General features: G+C 36.2%; 1 protein-coding gene across 1 annotated transcript; it reads left to right on the top strand.

Moving 5' to 3' along the window:
* The first annotated feature begins 299 nt into the window (after window positions 1-299).
* Window positions 300-22,691, top strand: LOC132267363 (uncharacterized). Its single transcript, XM_059768531.1, has 10 exons — window positions 300-560; window positions 651-931; window positions 1,550-1,688; window positions 4,697-4,818; window positions 4,978-5,181; window positions 5,657-5,716; window positions 8,525-8,663; window positions 9,845-9,963; window positions 16,510-16,734; window positions 21,522-22,691. Exons 1-10 carry the CDS (start codon window positions 356-358, stop codon window positions 21,714-21,716), a joined length of 1,689 nt encoding a protein of 562 aa, XP_059624514.1. The 5' UTR covers window positions 300-355; the 3' UTR covers window positions 21,717-22,691.
* Window positions 22,692-23,754: the final 1,063 nt, after the last annotated feature.

A 23,754-nucleotide genomic window follows, 5' to 3' on the forward strand; every position in this document is an offset into this window, starting at 1 on the left:
TTTTTTTATTTATTCACGTATTACATATGTATGAAAATACTAAAGTTCTATTTCTTGAGATGATATTTTAGTTTTTAGTATTTAGTTATCATAAAATATTTATAAAGAAAAAAATGTTAAAACTTAACAAAAATAATTTACCAATAGTTTCTAGTCTTTTCCTATTTAGTTGCTGCTTCTTGTTTTCCAGTAAAATTGTAAATACCCACTTATTTTTTTTTTATTATTATTATTATTATTTTTTATTTTAAAAAAAACAACTTAGGCTCCGCATTGAGGCATTTCTTCTTTTAGTACTCTCCCTCCGTTCCAGACACTTTCCCCAACTTGGCGCATCTTTGAAAATATTAGTATTATGTCTCTCGTACCAGCGTTTCGCTCTCTCATCAGACATTTGTACCACTGTGCTTACAGAACAACACCAGCCATAGCACACACTCTCTCCTCCTCTTTACTTCCCCAATTCTCTATCCCTACATCACACACACTCTCTCTCTTATCTTCCTCCCCTAAACCCACTCCAACATCCAAAACCCTAAAAACCCATGTCGCTTCCCAAGGTTACTCCACAAACATACACACACTCTCTCTCTCTCTCTATATATTGGTTTGTTGTATCTAATACCTTTTGATTTCAATTAATTCTGCAGAGAAAACACTGGTTGTTGAGAAAGGCGAATGCTTTGCTCAAGCCAACAACTACTCCGATCAGGTTGCGTGTTCGAGCACAATCGCAGCCATTGTCACTTCCTTGGGAGGTCCAGTTGGGATCGTGAGATTATCAGGACCATCAGCGGTGGCTATTGCTGCACGCGTCTTTCGTCCGGCCGCCAAAAAGAGGAGGAAGAACGTCTACTCTCCTTGGAGACCCACCAGTCACGTCGTCGAGTACGGCGTCGTTTTGGACCCCAATGGGAACGTTGTTGACGAGGTACTTGTTTTCCTTTTTATTTATTTATTTATTTGATGATTCTTTATGTTTACTTGTGGATTAATAATCTGATGAGTCTCATTTCTTAGCAGCAAAAAGAATTAGTATTTTTTTGTTTCCATATTTGAAACTTAGGCACCCATTTTTCTCATATGGATACTCGAACACTGATGGAATAAAAATAAAAATAAAATTTAGGAAGTAACACTAGGTTACAACCTTTGCTAATGGAGGATTTTTTTTTTTTTTTCTTTTCAATTTTATTGAATAATTTATTCATTTATATTGGATGTAGTAATGCGAGTATCTGTGTCTTCTGAAATTTGAAGTGCCTAAACTTTTGGATGTTTATCAGATGTATAATGTATTCCAGTATCCTGTTCTACATTGAATCTTGTTCCAAGTATACATTCATAGTTATTTTATTATTATTTATTTATTGTAATTTTGAAGTTATGAATTAAAGTTCCCATTGTTTGGGTTGGTCCCAAGAGGTGGGACTCCTTGACAACTGTTCATTTGAGCTCAAAATGCAGTCTTTATTGTGCGATACTGTTTTATCATTGGTGGGGGAGCATACGTGTTAATCAGGTGACTGTGATGTTCTTCTTTTCCTAGGTGTTGGCTGTACCCATGTTAGCTCCAAGATCTTACACTCGAGAAGATGTGGTTGAGCTTCAGTGTCATGGGAGTGAGGTTTGTTTGCATCGTGTGTTGAGAGCTTGTCTAGAAGCTGGGGCGAGCCTTGCAGAACCGGGTCAGCTTATTACTTTTATCTTTTATTGGTACAAGTAGTTTTGAGATGTACAAGGGTTGTGTTACTTCTGTAAATTTCAGATGTAATTATCTATGTTACATGGTTTATTCCAAAGTAGGTGAAGTTTTGGTTTTAGAGTCACAATACTTGGACATGGGTCTGAAATATGTGCCTTACTCATTTGGTTGGAATTGCATCTAAAAAACATATCAGAAAATTCAATTTTGTTATCTTTAGAAAGGGGGGAAGGTCACTTTTATTAAGAGCACCCTCTCGTCCCTTCCCACATTTTTCTTATCTTTATTTCAAATCCCGTGCTCTGTTGCTGAATGGATCGAAAAAATTCAGAGACACTTTCTTTGGGGTGGAAGAGGAGAGGAGTTCAAGTATCATCTTGTCAATTGGGAGCAAGTTTGCAAACCTTTGAAGTTTGGTGGATTAGGCATTCGGAAGCTGGTCCCTTTTAAGAGAGCCTTATTGGGGAAGTGGTTATGGAGGTTCGGTAAAGAGCGTCATCGACAGTGGAGAAGAGTTATCTCGTGTTGTTTCGAGGAGGAGAGTGGAGGTTGTTCCTCTCATCCCGTTTCTGTTACCGGAGGCGTTGGCATTTAGAAATTTATTCGGAAAGGTTGGGATGTGTTTTCCACCCATATTCGTTTCAAGGTTCGTAATGGTATGAATGTTAGATTTTAGGAAGACTTATGGTGTGGTGATCAATTGTTGTCTCTTTCCTTTCCTCGTCTCTTCAGCATTGCCGAGAATAAGCATGCTTACGTAGTTGACTATTATTATCTTGATAGCAGTGGGGTTACGTGGGATGTGCGTTTTAGGCGTTCTTTTTAAGATTGGGAGATAGCAGATGTTTGCGTTTTTTTGGATCTGTTGTATAGACAGAAGGATGTTGGCAGAGGTTGTGATGACATTTTGTGGACCCCCTCTATTCATGGTAGATATGGAGTAAGATCCATGTTCTTGTGTTTGTCTAATTTTATTGGACAAAATTTCCCATGGAAGTGTATTTGGCACTCTAAAGCTCCTCTGTCGCCTTTTTTGTTTGGACTGCTACTTGGGGAAAAATTCTAACATTGGATAATCTGCGCAAGAGAGGTAATACCATTGTTAACTAGTGTTGTCTTTGTAAAACAGATGGTGAGTCCGTGGACCATATTCTTATGCATTGTTCATTTGTTCTGTTGCGTCTGATTGTTGGAATCTCATATTCAGTATTTTTGGCGTTCAGCGGGTAATGCCTAAGCATTTTATTCAATTAATTAATGCTTGGAGAAGATGCCCTGTTATTGGTCATGCTTGTGATTTTTGGAGGATCGTCCCACACTGTGTTTGGTGGTGTATTTGGAGAGAGAAATAACAGAAATTTTGAAGGAAAGGAATCGTCTTTAGCAAGTCTAAAATCTCATATTCTTCGTTCTCTTTTCTGTTATGTAAGAGGCAGCGCTTGCTCCTCGATTGATGATTTATTTGATCTTTTGGACTTTGTTGGTCCGTAGGTCTTTCGTTTTTGTGTATTAGGGACGCGTTCCCCTTTTGATCGCTTTTCTAATATATTTTTTACTTATAAAAAAAAATTGAATTAAAATGTGAAATGCCTATATCAGACACTTTGAAACATCAGAAATTACTTTTCTCTAGAAATGAATTAAAAGTATTTGAATAATATGAGAGTATTCGGCAGTGTCTGTGTTATTGTTTAGTGATTTGACAAGCCCAACAGTTAGATTCACACCCGCACCTAACACAGGCAATGTGTTATATAATAAAAAAAGAATTAGTCAGGTAGTTGTATTGATATCGAAGGTTCCAGCGAGCCTCCTAGAAAAGTCACTTGGTGGTTGTATCAGAGATGGGATTTATTGGTTGTGTATAATGGGGGAATGCTTCTCATATTGTGTAGCCCAATGTGGCACCTACATTCTAACCAGGAGAAGAAGAGACAATTACACTTAAGAACATGTTAAACAACTTTTACTCTATGGTTAGCAGAGAAGTGTAATTAGTCTAGTCAAATTCATATTTGTCGAATTCTGCATCATTTTTTGGATCCATACTTGTCAAGTTTTGCATAAATTTTTGGATTCTTTCTCAACTTATGGCATCCACAATGAGTTGGCAACAGAACGAAGACGACTGGCAACATATAAAGACTATTTAATATTTACATAGAGAATCTGCAATGGAAGGGATAGCCCAATGCACAAGGCTCCTGCCATTATGGGGTTTAGGAGGGTTAGATGTACGCAACTTTACCTCCGCATGAAGAGTCTGTTTTCGGTTTCGAACCTGTGACTTCCACGTCACAGTGGAGCAACCTTACCACTGCGGCAACAAATTTTAAAATTTGGATAGAGTTATGAAACTACTGAAGTTCGAATTAAGATTGATGTTCATTTTTATTTATTTATTTAAGTTTGCATGTTTTAAACCATGGGAACCTATATCAAATGATGATACATGAAAATGATGTTTGGGAATAGCAATGCCCACATAGTGGGAACTTCAGAGTTTCTGATTGGTCCATTTGGATTACGGTCCAGTCAAGCTGTAGCTACCGATTGAATGGTCGGTTTCAGTGAGTTGGTCAAGCTTCAAGCCCTCTTTGTGTTTTGTTAAGTGCTGTGGATCTTAACTTTGGCATGCATACATACACAGATATATATACATATATATGCAAACGTTCAGTTTCTTCCTGGTGTGAAGGAGAATGTATGCACGACTCAAGTATTAACCGTCAGATCTCATTGGATAGTTAAAAAGGCAATTTATGTTTCTTTTTCAACTGTGAGGATTTAATTCGTGGATAACTTCTTTCCACACCAGTGAGCAGGTGACCAGTCCTCACACACACACTCTAATTATACACAAATATGCACACACACTCTAACAGAGGCACATATGCACAGAGCAGAGAGAGAACTACGTGTTGATCCTATATGTTTTTATCTTATATCATTATGCACGTGTTGTATTAAATTCTTTTCATCTTTTATCAGGCGAGTTCACCCTCCGCGCATTTCTAAATGGTCGTTTAGACCTCTCCCAAGCTGAAAATGTGGGAAAACTTATTTCAGCTAAGTCCGTGGCTTCTGCAGATGCTGCACTGGCTGGACTTCAGGCATGTCATATTTTCAGGAATCATATATTGGTTATTTCTTCCCGTAGTTAGTATGCCACTTTGACTAGCCGTGGACATGGCATCTGCTGTTATATTAATTAGGTAAACTTCAGTTGAAGAATTGATAAACAGCCCGGAATACAATATTTCTTTTGACAGGGTGGTTTCTCTTCTTTGGTGAGATCACTAAGAATACAGTGCATTGAGTTGCTTACTGAGATTGAAGCTCGATTAGATTTTGATGATGAGATGCCACCTTTAGACTTGAACCTGTTTATGGAAAAAATACATTCCATGTCACGAGATGTAAAGGATGCATTGGAAACTGCCAATTATGACAAATTTCTACAGTCTGGATTACAGGTATTATGTCAAACAGAAATTTCAGACCTGTGCTTCCTTGTAAGGATAAGAGATTATTACTTAGGTACACAAGGTGTGAAGAAACTGATTTACTGCATGGCCTTGCAGACATTGCTTTTGGATCCTCTCTTGATTTTTCTTTTACCATCACAGTAGTCATCCCTCTTCGGGGTTCATATGTTTGTAAATCGGGCTTTACATATTACTTGCTCAAAGTTCTGCTTAGTTGTTCTTAAGCTTCAATATTCTGGAGGAAAAAAAACAGTTTTTTTTTTTTGGATGGTGTGCTTGATATAGTTTTGCATGTTCAAATTCCATCTGCACCAATCCCCTAAATTAAAATGAAATAAAAAACTTAATCGATAATTTTTTTGTGCTTTTGGTAACTTGTGAAGAAAAACATTCATCACCATTTTCTTACCCTTGTATATGCAAATTTAGATATTTTTTTAATTTTTTATTGGAAATATTGCAGATAGCAATTCTTGGTCGGCCAAATGTTGGGAAGTCAAGCCTCCTTAATGCATGGAGCAAAGTATGTTGTTGCAACAAGTTGTTTTTTCAATTTAATTGTTATATGATATTGCTGTGTACGTAGTTGTGAGCTCAAGTTGGTGGGCTGTTCTTTAAACTAATCCAATTTGAGGTGTCAGTGGAGGGAAGAGAGAAATTAATACTATTCGCCCTGTGGCAATTAAAGCAACCTTTTTTTTGGTCATTGAAGAAATAGAATGAACTTGGTAAGTGCTAAATGGAGTAGGAAAGAAGAGATTTAATCCCCTCTCTATAAAGATTAGATGTTCGGTTCCAAACCTTGTTTTCTCTAGAATTGAGAATCTATCCTCTAGTTACAGGCAAGATGCACCTTAATAGTAAGGAATTCTTCCTATAATCTCAAGACTAATCTTCTTAAAAAAACATATACAATGCTTTCTGCCTACCAAACCTCTATACTAATTGTGGCTAATGTGATGGTATTTGAACTTTTTCAATAAATAATTTCATTCTGTATACCTTATATGTTATGAGAGAGATGAAATTATGTAGTGCAATACAAATCCATACAAGTCCTCCAACTAGGAGTGATGTAGGACACGAGCTACCTCGAATAGTTGAAATAAATAGAGAGTTTATTTTTCAGATAAACAGGGCTGCGCTTTAAGATGTGTTGGTAGAGAGAAAGGATTTGAAAATAACAATAGCTTAGTGGAATCACACCAATAAGCCTAAGCATCACATGTAAGAAAGCCTCACACCCAGTGTTGTTAAAGGCGCTCCCTAGGCTCGAGGCTTAGGTTTAGCGCTTGTTGTCATCCCAGGCTTACTGATGTTTACTAGGCGCGCACCTCGGTAGCGCCTCGTCCTGTTGCGCGCCTCACTGATATTTGTTTAAAAAAATACGATTGTTCTATTTCTTAAGCCAAAAAGGGTACTTTTGGCAACTTAATAAACAAAAAAGAAAGCCCAAGCATATGATAGAAGGAACTTTTGTATAAAAGAATAAACAAAAAAGAAAACTCAAGAGTCAAAGTATTTACCGAACAGCGATAGAATGAGATTGTGAGACGAAGACGAAGCCCTAGTTGCAGAGATGAACGATGAAAGCCACGTCAGTTTTTTTTTCTCTCTCTCTCTCTCTCTCTTCTCCTCTAGATCTCCCCTCTCTTATTATCTTTGTTTACATCTCTCTCTTCGTCTAGTTCTCTTCTCTCCGTGTCTTCTTTTTTATTTGGCTCTGTTTTTTCTTTTCTTTTTTTTTTTATTTTTTTAATTTTTTTTTCTTGTTAACAATTATTATTATTTTTTTGTTAACTTATTTATTTCTTTTTGTGCTTTGTTTTGCCATTCAAAAAAACACATTTTGCTTTGCCTTTTAAGAAAACAAAATTGTGCTCTGTTTTATGATTGTTGGATGCTTGTATAGTTGATGGATTTACTTTTTTATATTTGATGTTAATTTTTAGAATATTGATATGACTTATGAGATATGAATGTTATTATGGTAGTTTAAATTTTCAATTGTGTGCCTCACTTCACTTAGGCGCGCGGCTCGCTGTGCGCCTCGCGCCTAGGCTCCATAGGACCTCTAGCACCTTGGTGCACCTTTGGCCTTTAATAACATTGCTCACACCTCCTTAATTCATGAATCACTTACAAGGAAATCTCAAAAGACATGTTATTATTCATTCATTCACTGATCAGCCAAGTTTACATCCTATCCCTTTGTAGGATTCTGCTCATGCCTCTTAGGCATAGATGGAGTGTAACTCATGACTTTTGGACTTACCTCATAATGTGGTAATCAATGAGACTCATAACGCTTCCAATTGTCAACTAATGAGTTAATAACATTAATAAAAAAAATAAAAAAATCAGCTTAACTGCATCATAATGCCCAACAAAATTGAAAATAAAAAGTAATGCCCACCAAAATTAATCCTACTTCCCATGCCTTTTATACACTTTTAAAGGCTGCTGCCACTGACCTCTGTCAAGGAGATCCTATCTTTGAAATGCATTTGAGTGGATCTCATACTTTCTCATGAGATTTAGTGGAAAAACCTTAGATATTGCAAAGTCTTGCTTATGATTATGCTATGGTAGTAATTAGGATCTGCAGCGTAAGTTAATATTTTTATTTCATTGGATTTAGAGTTACCATTTTTTTAGTATTTTAAACTTGAATATTGCCTTGGGATGTAGAAGGTTTGGCCTAGATGTTCTCATACTTATTAATGTAACTGTAGCTCTTAATCTAGGGGTGTCAAAATTCGACACAACCCGCCAACAAGACCTAACTCGACACGAAGTTAGCAGGTCTGAGGTGACTTTAATCATGTTTGTGTCATAATCATGTCAACTCGTTTAATTAATCATGTCATGTTCATTAGACCCGTTTAATTAACCGTGTCATAATTATGTTTGGTCAACCCAATTAACTCGTAACCCTTTTTAACCCAATTACTATGGACATTTTTATTATTTCAATATAAATTCATTATGAATATTGTATATAGCATTTTTTTTTTATAAATTTTATAATTGTATTATCCAAAATGTTCTCATTTTTATTAATTTTGTTTTCTATTATCTCAATTTTTCATTGTATTAATTAATAAACGTTGTTACATGACCCATTCAAATTAAACAGGATACCCGTGTAACCCGTTTAATAAAAGGGCTAAGTTCGTGTCGATGGTGTTTGACACGATTATTAAACAGGTCGTGTTCGGGTTAACCTGTTTGGCAGAATACGCAGACTTAATCTGTTCTTTTGGTGCTTATGTTAAATGAATTTAGTGTTACATCTTATTCAGAGTCTTACTTACCTTCTAGCTTGCAGAGTGAGAGAGCAATAGTTACTGATATTGCTGGAACCACGCGGGATGTTTTAGAAGCCAGTATTACAGTTCATGGTATACCTGTCACCCTTCTTGATACGGCAGGTATCAGAGAAACTAATGACATTGTGGAGAAGATTGGTAGGATTATTCTCTTTGCTTAGTTGTGTTTAAAATTTATATTTTGAGTTGTTACTTATAAATAGCATTTATGCAATCAAGTTGGCCTTGTATTATGGTTTCATATGTGCCTGTACTTTAAGAAATGTAATATTTCATCTTCAGTATCATATTTTGTAGCATGCACATGTAGGCTTCCCATGAAAACTGATTTAGTTTTTCTCGTGCTTATATTCAATATGAAAAGTGTTAATTCTAATTTTAATATGTTTTGATCTATTCCTGGCACATTATTGTATAGGTGCAATCAAGGATTTTACTAAATGATCTAGTTTGAATCTTTTATTGGTGATAACAACCATGTCTCAGTATTAAATATAATTTCCATTGGACAACCAAAAACACCCTAAAGTTTTGAGCTATTTGTTATTTCCTTTATTGACACTTGTATGGCTTTGGTGTACCTTGGTTTTACATGGATTGTGCGTGCACCGCCTTTTTTGTGTGTGCATAAAGTGGATTTTTATTCTGTAACTTGGGGGGGGAGGGGGGGAGATTTGACCTGTTCCAGAAAATCTATATGTGTACTTGATATATTCTTAACTATATTTAACTATGAGGTTTAAGTATATTTTATCAGAATTTTAGTTAATAACTATTGAGGGTCAGGGTGGGGGGGAGTGAGAGAGGGTTTGACCCGTTCCAGAAAATCTATATGTCTAGTTGCTGTCTTCTGAACTATATTTAACTATGAGGTTCTAAATTTATTTTATCAGAATTTTAGTTAATAACACTGGATTGAATAGATCACAAAAGACAATACTCAAGCTAGGGAGATTTCATGGGCTATTGTGAGATATTTATTTTATTTAAGATTCCTTTCTAAATAAGAGGTAAATGTTTCCAAGAAGATATGTAGGTATATATGTGATTTATTCTCTACCCAGATTAGCTGACATTTTTGAATAGGTATTTGTTTGATATATCGCTGTGGTAGGTTTCTGAGCACGATTATGTAGTGGTTGCAACTCATACCTGATTGTGTTATATCTGTACGCTTGTAACCTATTTGTCGAATTTTTTATTTATTTTTTACCTCGTCCTATGCTTCTTTTCAATTTTGACTATGAGATCAGTCGAAATGGAATTAATTTTGATATCCCAAACTTGTCTTTAATATCGTGTGACTATTTTCTTCATAGGCGTGGAGAGATCTGAAGCAGTTGCTAGAGGTGCTGATGTCATTATTCTGACAGTAAGTGCTCTTGATGGCTGGACATTGGAGGACACCAAAATTCTTGAAAGGATTCAATCCAGTAAGGTCTTACAAGCCGACCCATCTCTTTTGGCTCACTTTTTATTGAATTTGAAAATTAGATAATTTGGGAACTATTACTAGTTGGTTGGCTTTGGTTCATATCTTCAAATCACTTCGTTTTCTTTCTTTTATCCCTTCAACTTTGTTGTCCTTCAAAAGCTTTATTATATTTCTTATATCATTTTACTTAGATCTAGAATATTGAAGTGCAACTCGAAATGCAATATTAGCATATTTTGGTTTATATCAATTTGTTCATTATTCACTATAATTTTAGGTTTACTTTATCAGTGTAAACATTATCTATATCCATATACCTATATAATTTTAGGTTTACTTTATCAGTGTAAACATTATCTATATCCATATATCTATATCCATATACCTAGACACGTGAGCGCCACTTTATGGCCTTGTCCATTATTTAAAATAAATTTTATTATTTTGGACACTTGGTTGATACATTCCGGACACTTGACCAACACATGTATATGTCATATATATATAAAACCAACACACGACAGTGTCGGAGACAACATTATAAACATCTGTCAAAGTGTTCAACATCTAAGGAACAAAAACATAACTATAATGACAAGATATAATAGTAATTTCATACAAAATACTCCCTCCATCCCTTTTTGGGAACCTAACTTTTTAAGACGTGGCCTTTTATTTTTTATTGTATTGGTGGTGAATGAATTACCACATTTACCCATAGTCGGTCTGGAGTAATGTGATGTTTTACATTTAATTGTTTTTATAAGTTCAATACAAAAAGATTAAATTGGGAATGTTGTAAAATATAGTTGATTGACTTTTGAATTGGGACTTATTTTGGGACAACTAAATATGGAAAGGACACTTATTTTGGGATGGAGGGAGTATAACATATTCTTCTTTATATTTTAATAACGTCATCTTCTAACTTATGTAACTTCTGTGTAGAATTTATAAATTAATTAAAGTCCCGTGATTGTCTCATTCAATATATATATATAAATGAAAATTTATATTTGTTGGAGAATATTATTATAGGAATGATTAAAACTCTTAAATCACTCCTTTGACATATTGATATGAATCAATCATGGGAGTGATTTTAGGAATGTTTTCTATATCATATTTATCACGTCTTTATTCTTTCACTTATAAATAGAGGTGATTGTGTATACAAAAAATCAAGAGAGAATATAATTTTTTTTTTTTATAAATAAAATGTGTTAGAAAGCGTTCAAAAGGGGAACGCATCCCAAGAGATATACAAGAAACCAAACCAAAAGCCCTATGGACCCAAAGAACCCAAAAAGTCCACAATCTCATCTAAAGATATACAATTTCTCCCCATCACTCAACTAAAAAGAGAACTAATAATAGCAAATTTCAGTGCCTTAATGGGGTCTCCTCCCCATCAAAAGATCTTTTGTTTCGCTCTTCCAGATGCTCCACTAAACACAAAGGGGGGTCACTCTCCAACAGACACGAGCATGGGCCTCCACCCTTTGGCCCCTCCAAATGTCACTCAAATCCCTTGAAGACCGAGGCATAACCCAATGGATGCCAAAAAGACCAAAAATAAGACTTCATCAATCATAAGCCATAGGACAATACAGGAGAAGGTGACCCAAAGACTCTCCATCATTCTTACACAAACAACACCAGTTAATTATGATATGTCTTTTCTTTCTCAAATCGTCCAGAGTCATAATCTTACCCAAAACTGCAGTCCAAAAAAAAATGCCACCCTGAGAGGAGCCTTCAAACACCAAACCGTCTTCCATGGGAAACTGGAGCCATGAAAACCTAGACCACCGCTCCTCAACCTAAAATCCACATATTCACTGGCAACTAGAACGGAATCCAGAATCTGTCTTCCCTCAACAAATGCATTTTGAGACTCTGAGATGACACTGTCCAGAACCTCCCTCAATTTCAAGGCGATAACTTTAGCAATAAGCTTATAAAATGCATTGGACCTTCGGTTCAAATCGTCTTGGATCTTCGGATCAACTCGTCTCGCATCTCAGGATTACTCGTCTCGCATCTCAGGATCAACTCGTCTCGGATCTTCGGATTAACTCGGCTCGGATCTTCGGATCGATTCGTCTTGGATCTACTTGTCTCGGACTTTCGACAACTTCGTAATCAGTTTCAAGTTAGACACTTGAGTTAAAATATGCGTGGACCAATTGGAAGAGAAGGAAGATTTTTTGGGGGGGGAGGGTTTGGAGAATATTATTATAGGAATGATTAAAACTCTTAAATCACTACTTTGACATATTGATATGAATCAATCATAGGAGTGATTTTAGGAATGTTTCCTGTATCATATTTATCATGTCTTTATTCTCACACTTACAAATAGAGGTGATCATGTATACAAGGGTTGGAGAATATTATTATAGGAATGATTAAAACTCTTAAATCACTACTTTGACATATTGATATGAATCAATCATGGGAGTGATTTTAGGAATGTTTCCTATATCATATTTATCATGTCTTTATTCTCACACTTACAAATAGAGGTGATCATGTATACAAAAAATAAAGAGAGAATATAATAAAGGTTATGTAGCCCTTTGGGCTTGTGTCTATCCTTGTGTTCTTCATGTTTAATTTTTCTATTCAATTTTTATATCTTTAAGCAATATTTATATTAGCCGTGTTCGTGCTGTCTTCGTGTCCTACTTTTTATTAATTTGACGTGTTGGCATATTCGTGTCGTATCGTGTCTGTATCCTTATCCGTGCATCATCATCATTATTTCCTTAATCCCTTATGAATTGGGTCGGCCACATGAATTATTATAATTTATTTTGACAAGTAAATATATATTAGAAAGTGTTCAAAAAGAGAAACACATCCCAAAAACTATACAAACGCCGTAGCCAAAAAAGGACCCGAAGGCCCCAAGGAATCCAAAAATTAACTATATTCTTTATGGATTTATAGTTTCTCCCCATAACCCACCAAAAAAGTGAGCTAATAGTAAGAAATTTTAAAGACCTAATAGAAGACTCCTCCTCTTCATCAAAGGGTCTTCTATTTCGCTCCTTCCATAAGCACCACCAAACGCATAAAGGTGCCACTCTCCAAAAATCACGGATGTGGGATCCCACATAGCACTCTGTCCAAGAATCCATCAAGCCTCTTGAAGACTGAGGCATAACCCACTGAACTCCGAATAAACCAAGGAGAAGGCCCAACAAGCATGAGCCACGAGACATTGCAAAAGATCATCAGACTCTCAATCACACTTGCACATGCAATGGTAACATGTCTTCTCCTTCTCAGGTTATAAAACGTCAAAATCTTGCCCCAAATTGTTGTCCAAGCAAAGAAGGCCACCTTGAGCGGAGCCTTGGAAAACCACACCGCCTTCCACGAAAATACAGGCAGGAGAGGTCCGAGAGGCATCTAAACAAAGAGTGCATATTAAATCTTCCCTGAGAAGAAGGCACCCAAACAAGAGAATCCAGACGTCCACCATCAACCTCCTATCGATACAAAAGCTCCAAAAAGCTAAAGACGGTATCCAATTCCTAGTCCTGAAAATTTCTCAAGAAACACACATCCCAAGTTATCCGCCCGCTATCAAGCCGATAACAGTCGGCAACGGCAACCGAGGCATGCGTATTGACGACAATCCTAAAGAGACAAAGGAAAGGAACAAGCAAATGGGCGATCACCGCACCATAAATCCTCCCAAAACCAAACGCCCCTACCATCCCGAACTTTGAGTCTTATATGTTTAGAAAATTTATTCCAACCCTTCCGGATGAATTTCCAAACACCAACTCCTCTTGGGGATCTAACTGCAAGAGAACACCAACCACCTCTCTCCTCCCCATAACGACACGAGATAACCCTCCTCCACAGCCTCTGGCGCTCAACACCGAATCTCCACAACCACTTACCTAGGAGGGCCCTATTAAAAGGCATCAACCTCTTCTAGCCACCGAGGAAGGAATTTGATAGAGAGAGAGGAAGTCTCGACAAAGTGCTCTTCATCATGGTAACCTTCTTCGAAAGATCTGCTTCTTCGAACCGGCAAGCCTCATTTCAAACCGCTCAACCACATGATCCCAGCCCCCCACCCTCCTCGACGGTAACCAAAGGAAAACCGAAATGGGAAACAGGGATGGACCTAACCCCAGGGAATGAGCTAACCCCACACATAACGACTGCAAGAGACGATATCAATTCCCCCCCGGTGAGGGAATGAGACTCTTGGGCTTGAGCCCTCACTAATAACCTCTCCATGCGTCGAGCAAGCTCATCCTGGTAAGTGGCATGATAAGATGAAACCCCAAAACAAACATCATAGCCGAAATATCTTGAGTCATTGATGGTGGAAAAGAAGATGGTTTACAGACCACTCATCCCTCTTGCACATGTAGCACTAGTTGACAATATTTTGTCTCCTTGGATTGTTGATCATCAGTATTTGGCCCAGACCTGCCGTCCACGCAAAGAAGGCCACCTTAATGAAGCCTCAGTGCACCAAATTGCCTTCTGTGGGAACGAAGACCCTTGAACCGTCAACAATCTCCTATAAAAAGGAGCGCACCTCTAATCTCCTCTGAGGAGAGGCCACCTAGAACCACTCATCTGACTCCACTCCACATAACTTCTGGCGGTACAGCAACACCAGGAGTTAAGCAATATCCGCCATCTCTGAATCTTGTAGGTGCCTCTGAAACAGTACATGCGAAGTCGTCCGTCCGCTATCAAGTCGATAACAATCAACGACCAATACTTGCCTGTCCACTACAATCTGAAAGAGCCTCAGATATACACACGCTAAAGACTGATCACTGCACGAATGATCCTGCCCAAAACATATATCCCAGCCACTATGCACCCTGAACTGAATGTGTTTTATAAATTCATCCCACCACTTCCGGATGAATTTCCATCCACCCACCCTTGCAGGAATCGTCACCTCCAAAGAACACCATCTTTCTTGTTCCTCCCTAAACTTCAAGCCGATAACCTCCCTCCATAATCTGTGCCTCTACATACCAAATTTCCATAACCGCTTACCCAACAGAATCTTATTGAAAGGGTCCAACCTCCTAATCCCCAGACTCCCCATCTGAATCAGCCTGCACACTTGCTCCCAATTCACTAGATGATACTTGAATTCCTCTCCCAAACCACCCACAGAAAGTTCTGTAGGCGGTGTCAAGTCTCTTCACCACCGACGAAGGAATCTGGAAGAGGGACAGGATATAAGTGGGCAAAGTCGACAAGTACTCTTCATTTAATGTTAGCACCCTCCCTTTGATAGGAATTGCTTCTTCCACACTGCAAGCCTCCTCTCAAACCTCTCCACAAACTGGATCTCAAACCGGGACCCTCCTTGAAGGCAACCCTAAAGGCAGTCCCAAATTTGAAAGTGAAAACGACCTAACACCACATCCCATGTTAACTTTCAGCCCAGAGACTGCCTAAAGGCAAACCAACACCGCTTCTCAGAAATCTCAGTTGAGACTCATCAGCATCACAAAACACTATGGTGTCATCTGTGAACAGTAGATGAGAAATCTCTAATAGACAAAACTGATCCCTACCCACTCTCAAGCATCTAATGAACCTCGACTCCACCGCTCTCCCTATGCAGTGAATGATATTTAAAACCCTGATGTCAGCATCTCCATTTCCTTGGCTACCTGGAAAGAGAGAAAGTAAAGAAAACCTTCCAATGTGAAAGAGACTCTCTTGGCTAGCAGATGATCCTCGTCTCATTGAGCTGCCTCCATTTGTAATCTAGCTTGTGCACTTGATTATATAATGAGAGCATCTTTAGTTAATGTTTGTGCACATTCAAACCTCAGGCTTTCCTCAGGTCAAAAAGTGCAGCGTGTGTGTATTTATATAGATTCCATCCCCCCCCCCCCCCCCCCTTCTCTCTCTCTCTCATGCTCAGTTAGCTTCTCCAAGTCCGGAGGTAGTAGATCATGTGCTGTTGTGATCTCAACATTCTTGTGGAGCCTCAGTGACTATGGTTCTTAAGAGAATCTTCATTTAGTTCAAGAGTATCAATCAGAGGAGTTTGCAGAAGTTAGGAGGGGAGACAGCAGTCTTCTTGTTTTTAAGAATGCAAGAAACCTGAAAGCCTTCTAATTCTGTTGTTTCAGGCGCCCAAAAAAAATGGTTGATTAGGTTCTCTTTGACTGGTATCTTCTGAGATCCTATTTTTGACTCTTTCTGCACATGCATGAAACAGCAGCTAGAGTACCACATCTGCACAAAATCCATTTCTGAGGGCCCCAAAACTTTAAGAACTGGAGTAGTGGAGTCTACACATTCATTCTTTTCCTTGTCATGTTCTTTTGCCTAAATTTTGTGGAACTCCCTCATTTGCTGTTCTCGTGCCATTTCTTGATTTGTTCAGACTAAATAATAATGATGTTGCTATTTTTTTTAGTTGCATTATCTTCTGAAATGAAGTTTCCACGGGAGTTCACAATATTAATTTGTTTCTTGATGAAGTTGCAGTAGGTGTTTACAAATTTAATTGATTTATTGTTGAAAATACAGAGTGCAGTTTGCTCTTCTTCTCCAATGGTCCTCGTAATTAACAAAATAGATTGTGCTCCATCTGCACTCCCTGAATGGGTCAATAGCCATGGCAACTCCTTCAATAAGCTCATTTTTACTTGTGCTGTAACTGGTCAAGGGATACCTGATTTGGAGGTGGCAATATTAGAGATTGTGGGTCTTCACAGAATTCCTGTGGTAGGACGCAAATGGGCTGTGAATCAGGTTAGCAACATATTATTGTGAATTTAGCATTGTTTTTTAATATATTATTGCCCTTTTCAAGTATTTGACATTTCAACTGTCTTTACTAGTTTATTTGGTGTTAGTCCAATATTGAGTTGATGAGTTTCAGAATAGGCTCATGGATTATGCATGTTTGTGAAAGCATCTCCTCCTGGGTATACCCTAGCCAGCAATTTTGCTGTTTAAAAAGCACTTACCCTCAGTTCTTTGTTTGTTTGTTTGTTTGCTTGTTTTTTTTTTTTTCATCCGACTCTTGTACACATTATCCTTGGTTATCCAAGATTGTCTTTTTTGAAATTGTTCATTTCCAGGTCTCCTTGTATGCAAATTGTCTGAAGGATCCCTACTTGCCTTCTCTACATGTGTTTCCCAGACATAGGAAATTCTGGTTGTTCTTGAGTTTCAGATATTTCATCTCAATTTGATGTGAGGTTTGCAATCAGGCTGAAATACTGCAACCAAACAGATACATTTAGCACCATACTGAAATTATACTTTGTTTAGGAATGTCATCTTTTAATGACATTAGATCAACTTTTTAGATCTATTAATGATCTTTTGCAGTAGATTCTTACATGCTAAATTATTGCGCATTATGCATTATTGACATACTGTGCAAGCAGCCATATTAATGCAATCAGCTTATGAAAGAAAAATAAAATCAGTAAGAAGGGAAAACAGCGAGCTAGTTCAAGCTAAAAAAAAAATAGCTTAAATACCTACAACGCAATCCCAAAGAAAGGGAGAGGTAAAAGCTGCTGAAGCAGGCTGAACATATTGATAAATCGTCAAACACTGCTGAATACAACTTGGAACAACCCTATCAAAGATTTAATTCTAACCCTTCATATAAACATAATCCAACGGCTACTATTCTGTCCAGCAGAATAAAAGATGCTAAAATTGACAAAACAGCCCTTAAATGGTTACACGACTCACTTAATAGGCACATGACTCATTAAATAGAAGCAAAATGACAAAAATATCCAACTAAAGCTGACAAACATTGACATGAAATTAAAACAAATTTACGACTTAACTAAATAACTTAAAACTCATAAACAATGCTGCCCCTATTAATGCAATTTCAATCTAGTCTTCTTAGGATCTTCAACTGTTTGAAGAAAGTCCTATTCCATTTGCGCTGCATCACATATCTAATACAGAAACCTTAAAATCTAATTCCTGATTCATATTGTCATTCATCCTTACCCCCACTCACAGATAGATTTCAATTTCTGAAGGCTCTACTCTGCTTAAAAAATTCGACAGCGAGGTGCTCAATTGTTGTTTCCTTGAAAATTTTCAAATTTTTGCCATTTTCTCTCTTACTCTCTCTCAAGGTGTTTATTACTATCTAAAAATAATTTTTTAATGGTGGAGTGATGCAGGATAGGTAGGCTTGTCGTAACTTTGATTTAGAACCAGAATTGGCAGGTTTTTCGTAACTTCGATTTAGAATCAGAAAGAAAGGAGATGAGAATGAGAAGATGAGATAAACAGAGTGAAATAGAAAGGCTAGAGAGACTGAGGGATTGAAAGCAACAAGAACAACAAGGGAGAAGGAGACAACGTAGAGTTCTCAGACTCACTATATTATTCAATAATCCAAGCTGAAAATGTTTGATTACAGAAGAAATAAAAAAAGAAGAAAAATGAGAGAATTGTGTAAAGGCTTGAATGAGATACATCACTCATTCACAACTCTAGTATTTATAGATAAAAAGTCATATTACAAGAAAGGAAATTAAATCAAATCAAAATCAAATCACAACATATTCTATGGAATATTCTATGCCATGATTCGTGGCTATCAAATCTCTTGTAATATGGTAAGTCATTCCATAAATCGTGGCTTTCATATCTGCTAACAATTACATATTGAGCCTTTATAGACACAATGTTAAGCAAACCATAATGAAACCTAAAATATGAAAATACTAAAAATAACCTCAAATCCAAACATTACCATAAATAACAAAAACAAATAATAATCAAATCTAATTACATGAAATCCCTAATTTCATCTATCTTTGCCCCTTCTCCTAAAAGTAGAGGGGGAAGTGCGGCTCATCCATGAAATCATAAGTCTTTCTCCATCATGGAGTGTAACCTCTTTCTTCAATGTTCAAAGAGATTGTAGTTCTTAATGATATGCTCTTCCTTGTTCAATATACTACTTTAAACTGCATAATCCTTATCGTTTCAATTTTTCACTTTCCTTTGTTGATTTTGTTGTTCTTACTGACTTCTTGTTATTACTAGAACAAATGATACTTGTTGAGCCAACATGACAGTAGCGGAGTATTTCTTTTATCTCTGTATTGCAATGGACTGGTTGGTTATTTCTTTGTCAGGATGTTTTTATTTGAGGTTAGTTTTGGATGTGGTACTATTGTTAATTGAGTGTTTGAATTCAAGGTGGAAGGAAGTTTGTGATACGGTCATATGAGATATGGACAAATTATAAGACCATTTTTGTACTATCCTGGTTAATATGAGGGGTTAAATATAATGTATTATTTGAGAGTTGCACCAACGAACATGTTTGCATTGAGTTACACAATCCTATAGACCTAGAGAAGGTGACTAGGTCTATTTGCTTTTATTTGCCACTCCCTCTGTCCCGTATTAGTAGTCCTTATTTCCTTTCTAGGATGCCCCAAATTAGTTATCGTATTTGACAAGTCAAAGCAAAAATATCGTTTTTCCATAATTATCCTTTAAGTTTGCAAAAATATCCCAACTTCGTAAATACATATTTACACTTAAAAGGACGACTTGGTAATTTTAAAAGGGGTCAATTCATTAATTTTATGTCCCCTTAAAAAATTATTATACCAAAAAAGACAACTAATATGGGACGGAGGGGAGTAATTTAATACATGCAGACTTCAACTCACCCCCATTATCTTTGCAATTCGAGCCGCTGATTGTCAACATAATTGTTTTACCCAAAATGATCCACCTTATTCTAAATGATTTTGTTCTCAGTTGTTCTCGATCTCAAAAAGCAATAATTTGTTTGATTGAAAATTGGTTGAAACTTTGAATCAATGAAGCGCCTTGGCCCCCAATCCAATCACAAACACAATATTTAGTCATCGAAGTAAAATTCTGATTGGGTGAATGGAGAAAGCCTCAAGCATTTTGTGAAAGACTAGGGTTTCGCGATTATAATCTCCTTTTTGAACTGTATTTCTTTCTCTCTGTGTCTGAGGCCTCAGATCATGTGATTTAGTAATACCTAGTTTGGCACACAAGAATGAAATGGAATGGGAGTGGGAATGGGAATGGGAATGAGAAAGGAATGGAATGGTCATTCTCATTTTATTGTTTGGTTGCTAATATGAAATGATGTAGGAACGATAATCACCATTCTAAGTGGTGGCGGTGGAAGGCAATGGCGGCGGTGGATTGGTGGAAGGCTGTGGCGGTGCAGTGGCGGTAGTGGAAGGCAGCGGCGGCGGCTGCTGTGGTTTTTGGACTTAGAACGTGATGTTTCTTAAAAGAATTGAATTTTTTTAAAAGTTAAGACTTTGGAATGGAATGACCGTCCCATAGGTTTAGAGGTGGAATGGTTACTGATTCCTTTGAATAAATTTTCAAGGGAATGGTCATTCCCACTTTAAATTTCATACCAAATATAGGAATGGTTGGAATGTGATTCCATTCTTGCATAAAAAACTACGCCTAAGCGTTTAAATTGAATTATAAATCCAAGTTGAATAGGAATTGCGCTTGATGTTTTAATTCAATTTACTGGTGCATTGATAAAACCAACTGCTCCATTGAGCTCTCTGAACTCAATCTACCCGCGCATAAGAGTTATGTCCAGGTACATTGAGGCCACTCTACTTTACATGCGTAAGTTTTTATTTTTTATCTGAAGTTTAATGGGAAGTCTGTAATATGTTCTTTTCATTGGAACTTCATTCCCCCACCTCCCTTTTAGGCTCCGTTTGTTTCGACGTAGTATTTTTTCATGTAAAATATTTTCTTTTATTTTTATTTTTTGATGTTTGGCAAAGGTCTAAGTCGAGGTTGAGGTGGAGTCCATCGGGTGGGGCGTGTAAAATATTCTGTGGAAAATTGATGAATAAGTTATTTTTGTTAGGTTTTACTATTTTTTTTTCTTCTCAAATATTTTACTACAACGAAACACCAAAAAACACGGAAAATATTTTACGCTCAAACAAACGGAGCATTAATGTTCAAATTTACTTCATTTCCCACGATGACAAATTTCTTTCAATATGTTTTTGTCATTGAACGTTCTTCTCCGCTTGATTCATTTTTTTTTTTTTCAAAATTTAAGATTATGTGTTGTAACAAATCTTATGATTTGTTTGTTGGTATTATTGAGGTTCATTGTTTGTAGGTGTTAGATTTTAATTAGAATTGCTTACTTTTGTGGACCATTTTTGAAATCTAATTTTTTGATCTTAAATTGATTAATTTAACCCATCAAAGTCAATGGTATTTAATCTACGAGGAAATTTTAAGAAAACATTCTAGATTGATGGGCTAAAGAGGCATTGAAATGTAAAATGTTCTTTTGCAATTGTACGCCAAAACCAGATATCTTATTCCTAAGAAATCACGTTCCATTGCTGATACACAGTCTTTCACTATGCGAGCATCTTTATAACCATTATGTCTTGTTTTTTCATTCTATAATGTTTGATGCTTATTCCTTTTGATTCAAGGCGTAATTTGTGGCTGATACTGATTGATTTATTGATGATTTACTAATGAATTATCAGAGACAATGTGAGCAACTTGTTCGGGCCAAGGAAGCTTTTGCAAGGTTGAAGTTGTCGATAGAGGAGCAAATGCCGCTTGACTTTTGGACAATTGATTTAAGGGAAGCTGCGTTGGCCCTTGGGCAGATAAGTGGAGAAGACATCTCTGAAGAAGTGTTGAGTAATATCTTTAGCAAATTCTGTATTGGTAAATAATGTACGAGTGACCAAGGATAGGCCTAACAACAGATTCTGTAAATTAGAAACACTGTTTCCCCTACTGATTTAAAACATATTTTTTTTCAGGTTTAATTGAATAATTGATATAAATTTGACAATGAGGGCACTTTTGGCATAATTTTTTCTTTTGCTTTTACGCAGTAGTAGTAGAAGATATTACTTCCATTTGACTTATGAGCTAGCGTTTGCCGATTATATTTTAGAAGAGCTTTTAAGGGTGCTGGGTGCGTGTCATTTGGACATCCTTTAGATAATTGCGTTGAATGTTGAGAACAACTTTTTAGCTATGTAATCACTTAAAATTATGAAACTTGAATATGGATTATAATATTGTACCTGTATTTATTTTTGAATTAATTTCATTTACATTCTCTCATATTTGATTAATTGTATATAAATATGTTATTTTCTGCAGTTGTGACATCTGGCAGGTAGATTAGTACACTATTACTTGCATTTAGAAAGTAACTACTGAATGAAACACTTGACGGGCAGGTAAGTAGACAATTGCCTGCAATTGGAAAGTGATCATTGAATGGGGCACATGGCAGACATATAAGTGGGTGGTTATTTGGAATTGGAAAGTATATGGCAGTTGGAAGGAGTAATGGCGGTTATTTGGAAATGGAAAGTATATGGCAGTTGGAAGGAGTAATTGCTTTTGGCCACTGGATACAAATAAAAGACGTGGACAGAATGAAAGACATCTCCACAAGAATCAAACAATTCATATTTTCGGTCAGAAGTTCAAGTTTCAAAAAAGAAAAGAAACAAGTGTATGTGAGTATCGACTTAAAAAAAAAAATTCCATATTTTCATTTGTTCGTCATTTTAATTAATGTAATTTATGTTTTCTTAGTGTAATATTTACTTTTCTGCACATATATTTCTTCCTTTAATTTTCAGCAGTAGTACTTTAATTCCTAGTTTAATGAATTTTAGGCTTTTCAATTCAATTAATTTCATTCTTCTAGCAGTACTTTCACAAGCAATTCTATTTAATCTCTTCGAAATTCTTTTTCACATAGGCAAAAAAGAAACTTGTGAAAGTGGTCATTCCAAACTCTGCATAATCACTTGAACTTCAAACATCTTATGGTTAAATTTAGAATATAGTTTGGTACTATTCCATTTCCATTTAATTCTCCATGAATCCTACCACGCCCGCACTTTCCACTGGAATGGAAATATTTTCCTGTGGCCAAAGACATAACTTTTACTTGAATGAAATATTTTTTTGTGGCAAAAGACATTAACTTTTACATATCTTCTTTTACTCCTTAAAAGCAGGAGCATAAATAGAATTAAATGACGACAACATGTCATATATAAACTGATACAACAAAACTAATTTCTTATTTAAGTGACAATAATAAACAATTTCCTTGAGATAAATGTGAAAGCATAGTTAAACAATTTTGAATAATTTCTTGTTTGGTAACCACATTTACGTTATGTTTTTTCTTTGACCCGAAACAGAAATAATGTTTTTGCTTTAAAGTGTGTTCAACACTATTTCGAAACTTGTTTGGTAATGTAAATTTGTTAAAAGATTTTTGAAGCAAAACCATGAAAGCATGTTTGGTAAAAAGTATTGAAAATTTGAAAATTTGAATGGCTAGTTAAAAATGTTATTTTATAAAGATTTTCATTTTTTTTGAACAATTTTTGCTACAATACGGAAGCAAACAAAAATATCATTTTGATGCTTCCGGTTTTGGTCGCAATTTTGAATGTGATTCGATACTATTCAAATGATAACAAATATTATCAAATATGTTTTGTGCTTTTACTTTACTACAGTACACTAACAAAAGTAAAAAATACGAAAAAAAAAATTAACCTAAAATAATTTTACATTCTTTGAGTTGCGCTGCAAGCCTTGCAGAAGCATGCATTAATGCATATTTTTAATTATAAAAGGCAGTATATAAGAAATAGAACACATAATATATGAAAGATCTCAGATATAATATTATATTAAGAGCATATATAGTGGAAAATTTTAATAAAG

This window comes from Cornus florida, unplaced genomic scaffold (genome assembly GCF_030987335.1).
Source record: "Cornus florida cultivar Cherokee Brave unplaced genomic scaffold, ASM3098733v1 CherokeeBrave_3.0.0_Hap2_Chr07, whole genome shotgun sequence".
NCBI classification, from domain to species: domain Eukaryota; kingdom Viridiplantae; phylum Streptophyta; class Magnoliopsida; order Cornales; family Cornaceae; genus Cornus; species Cornus florida.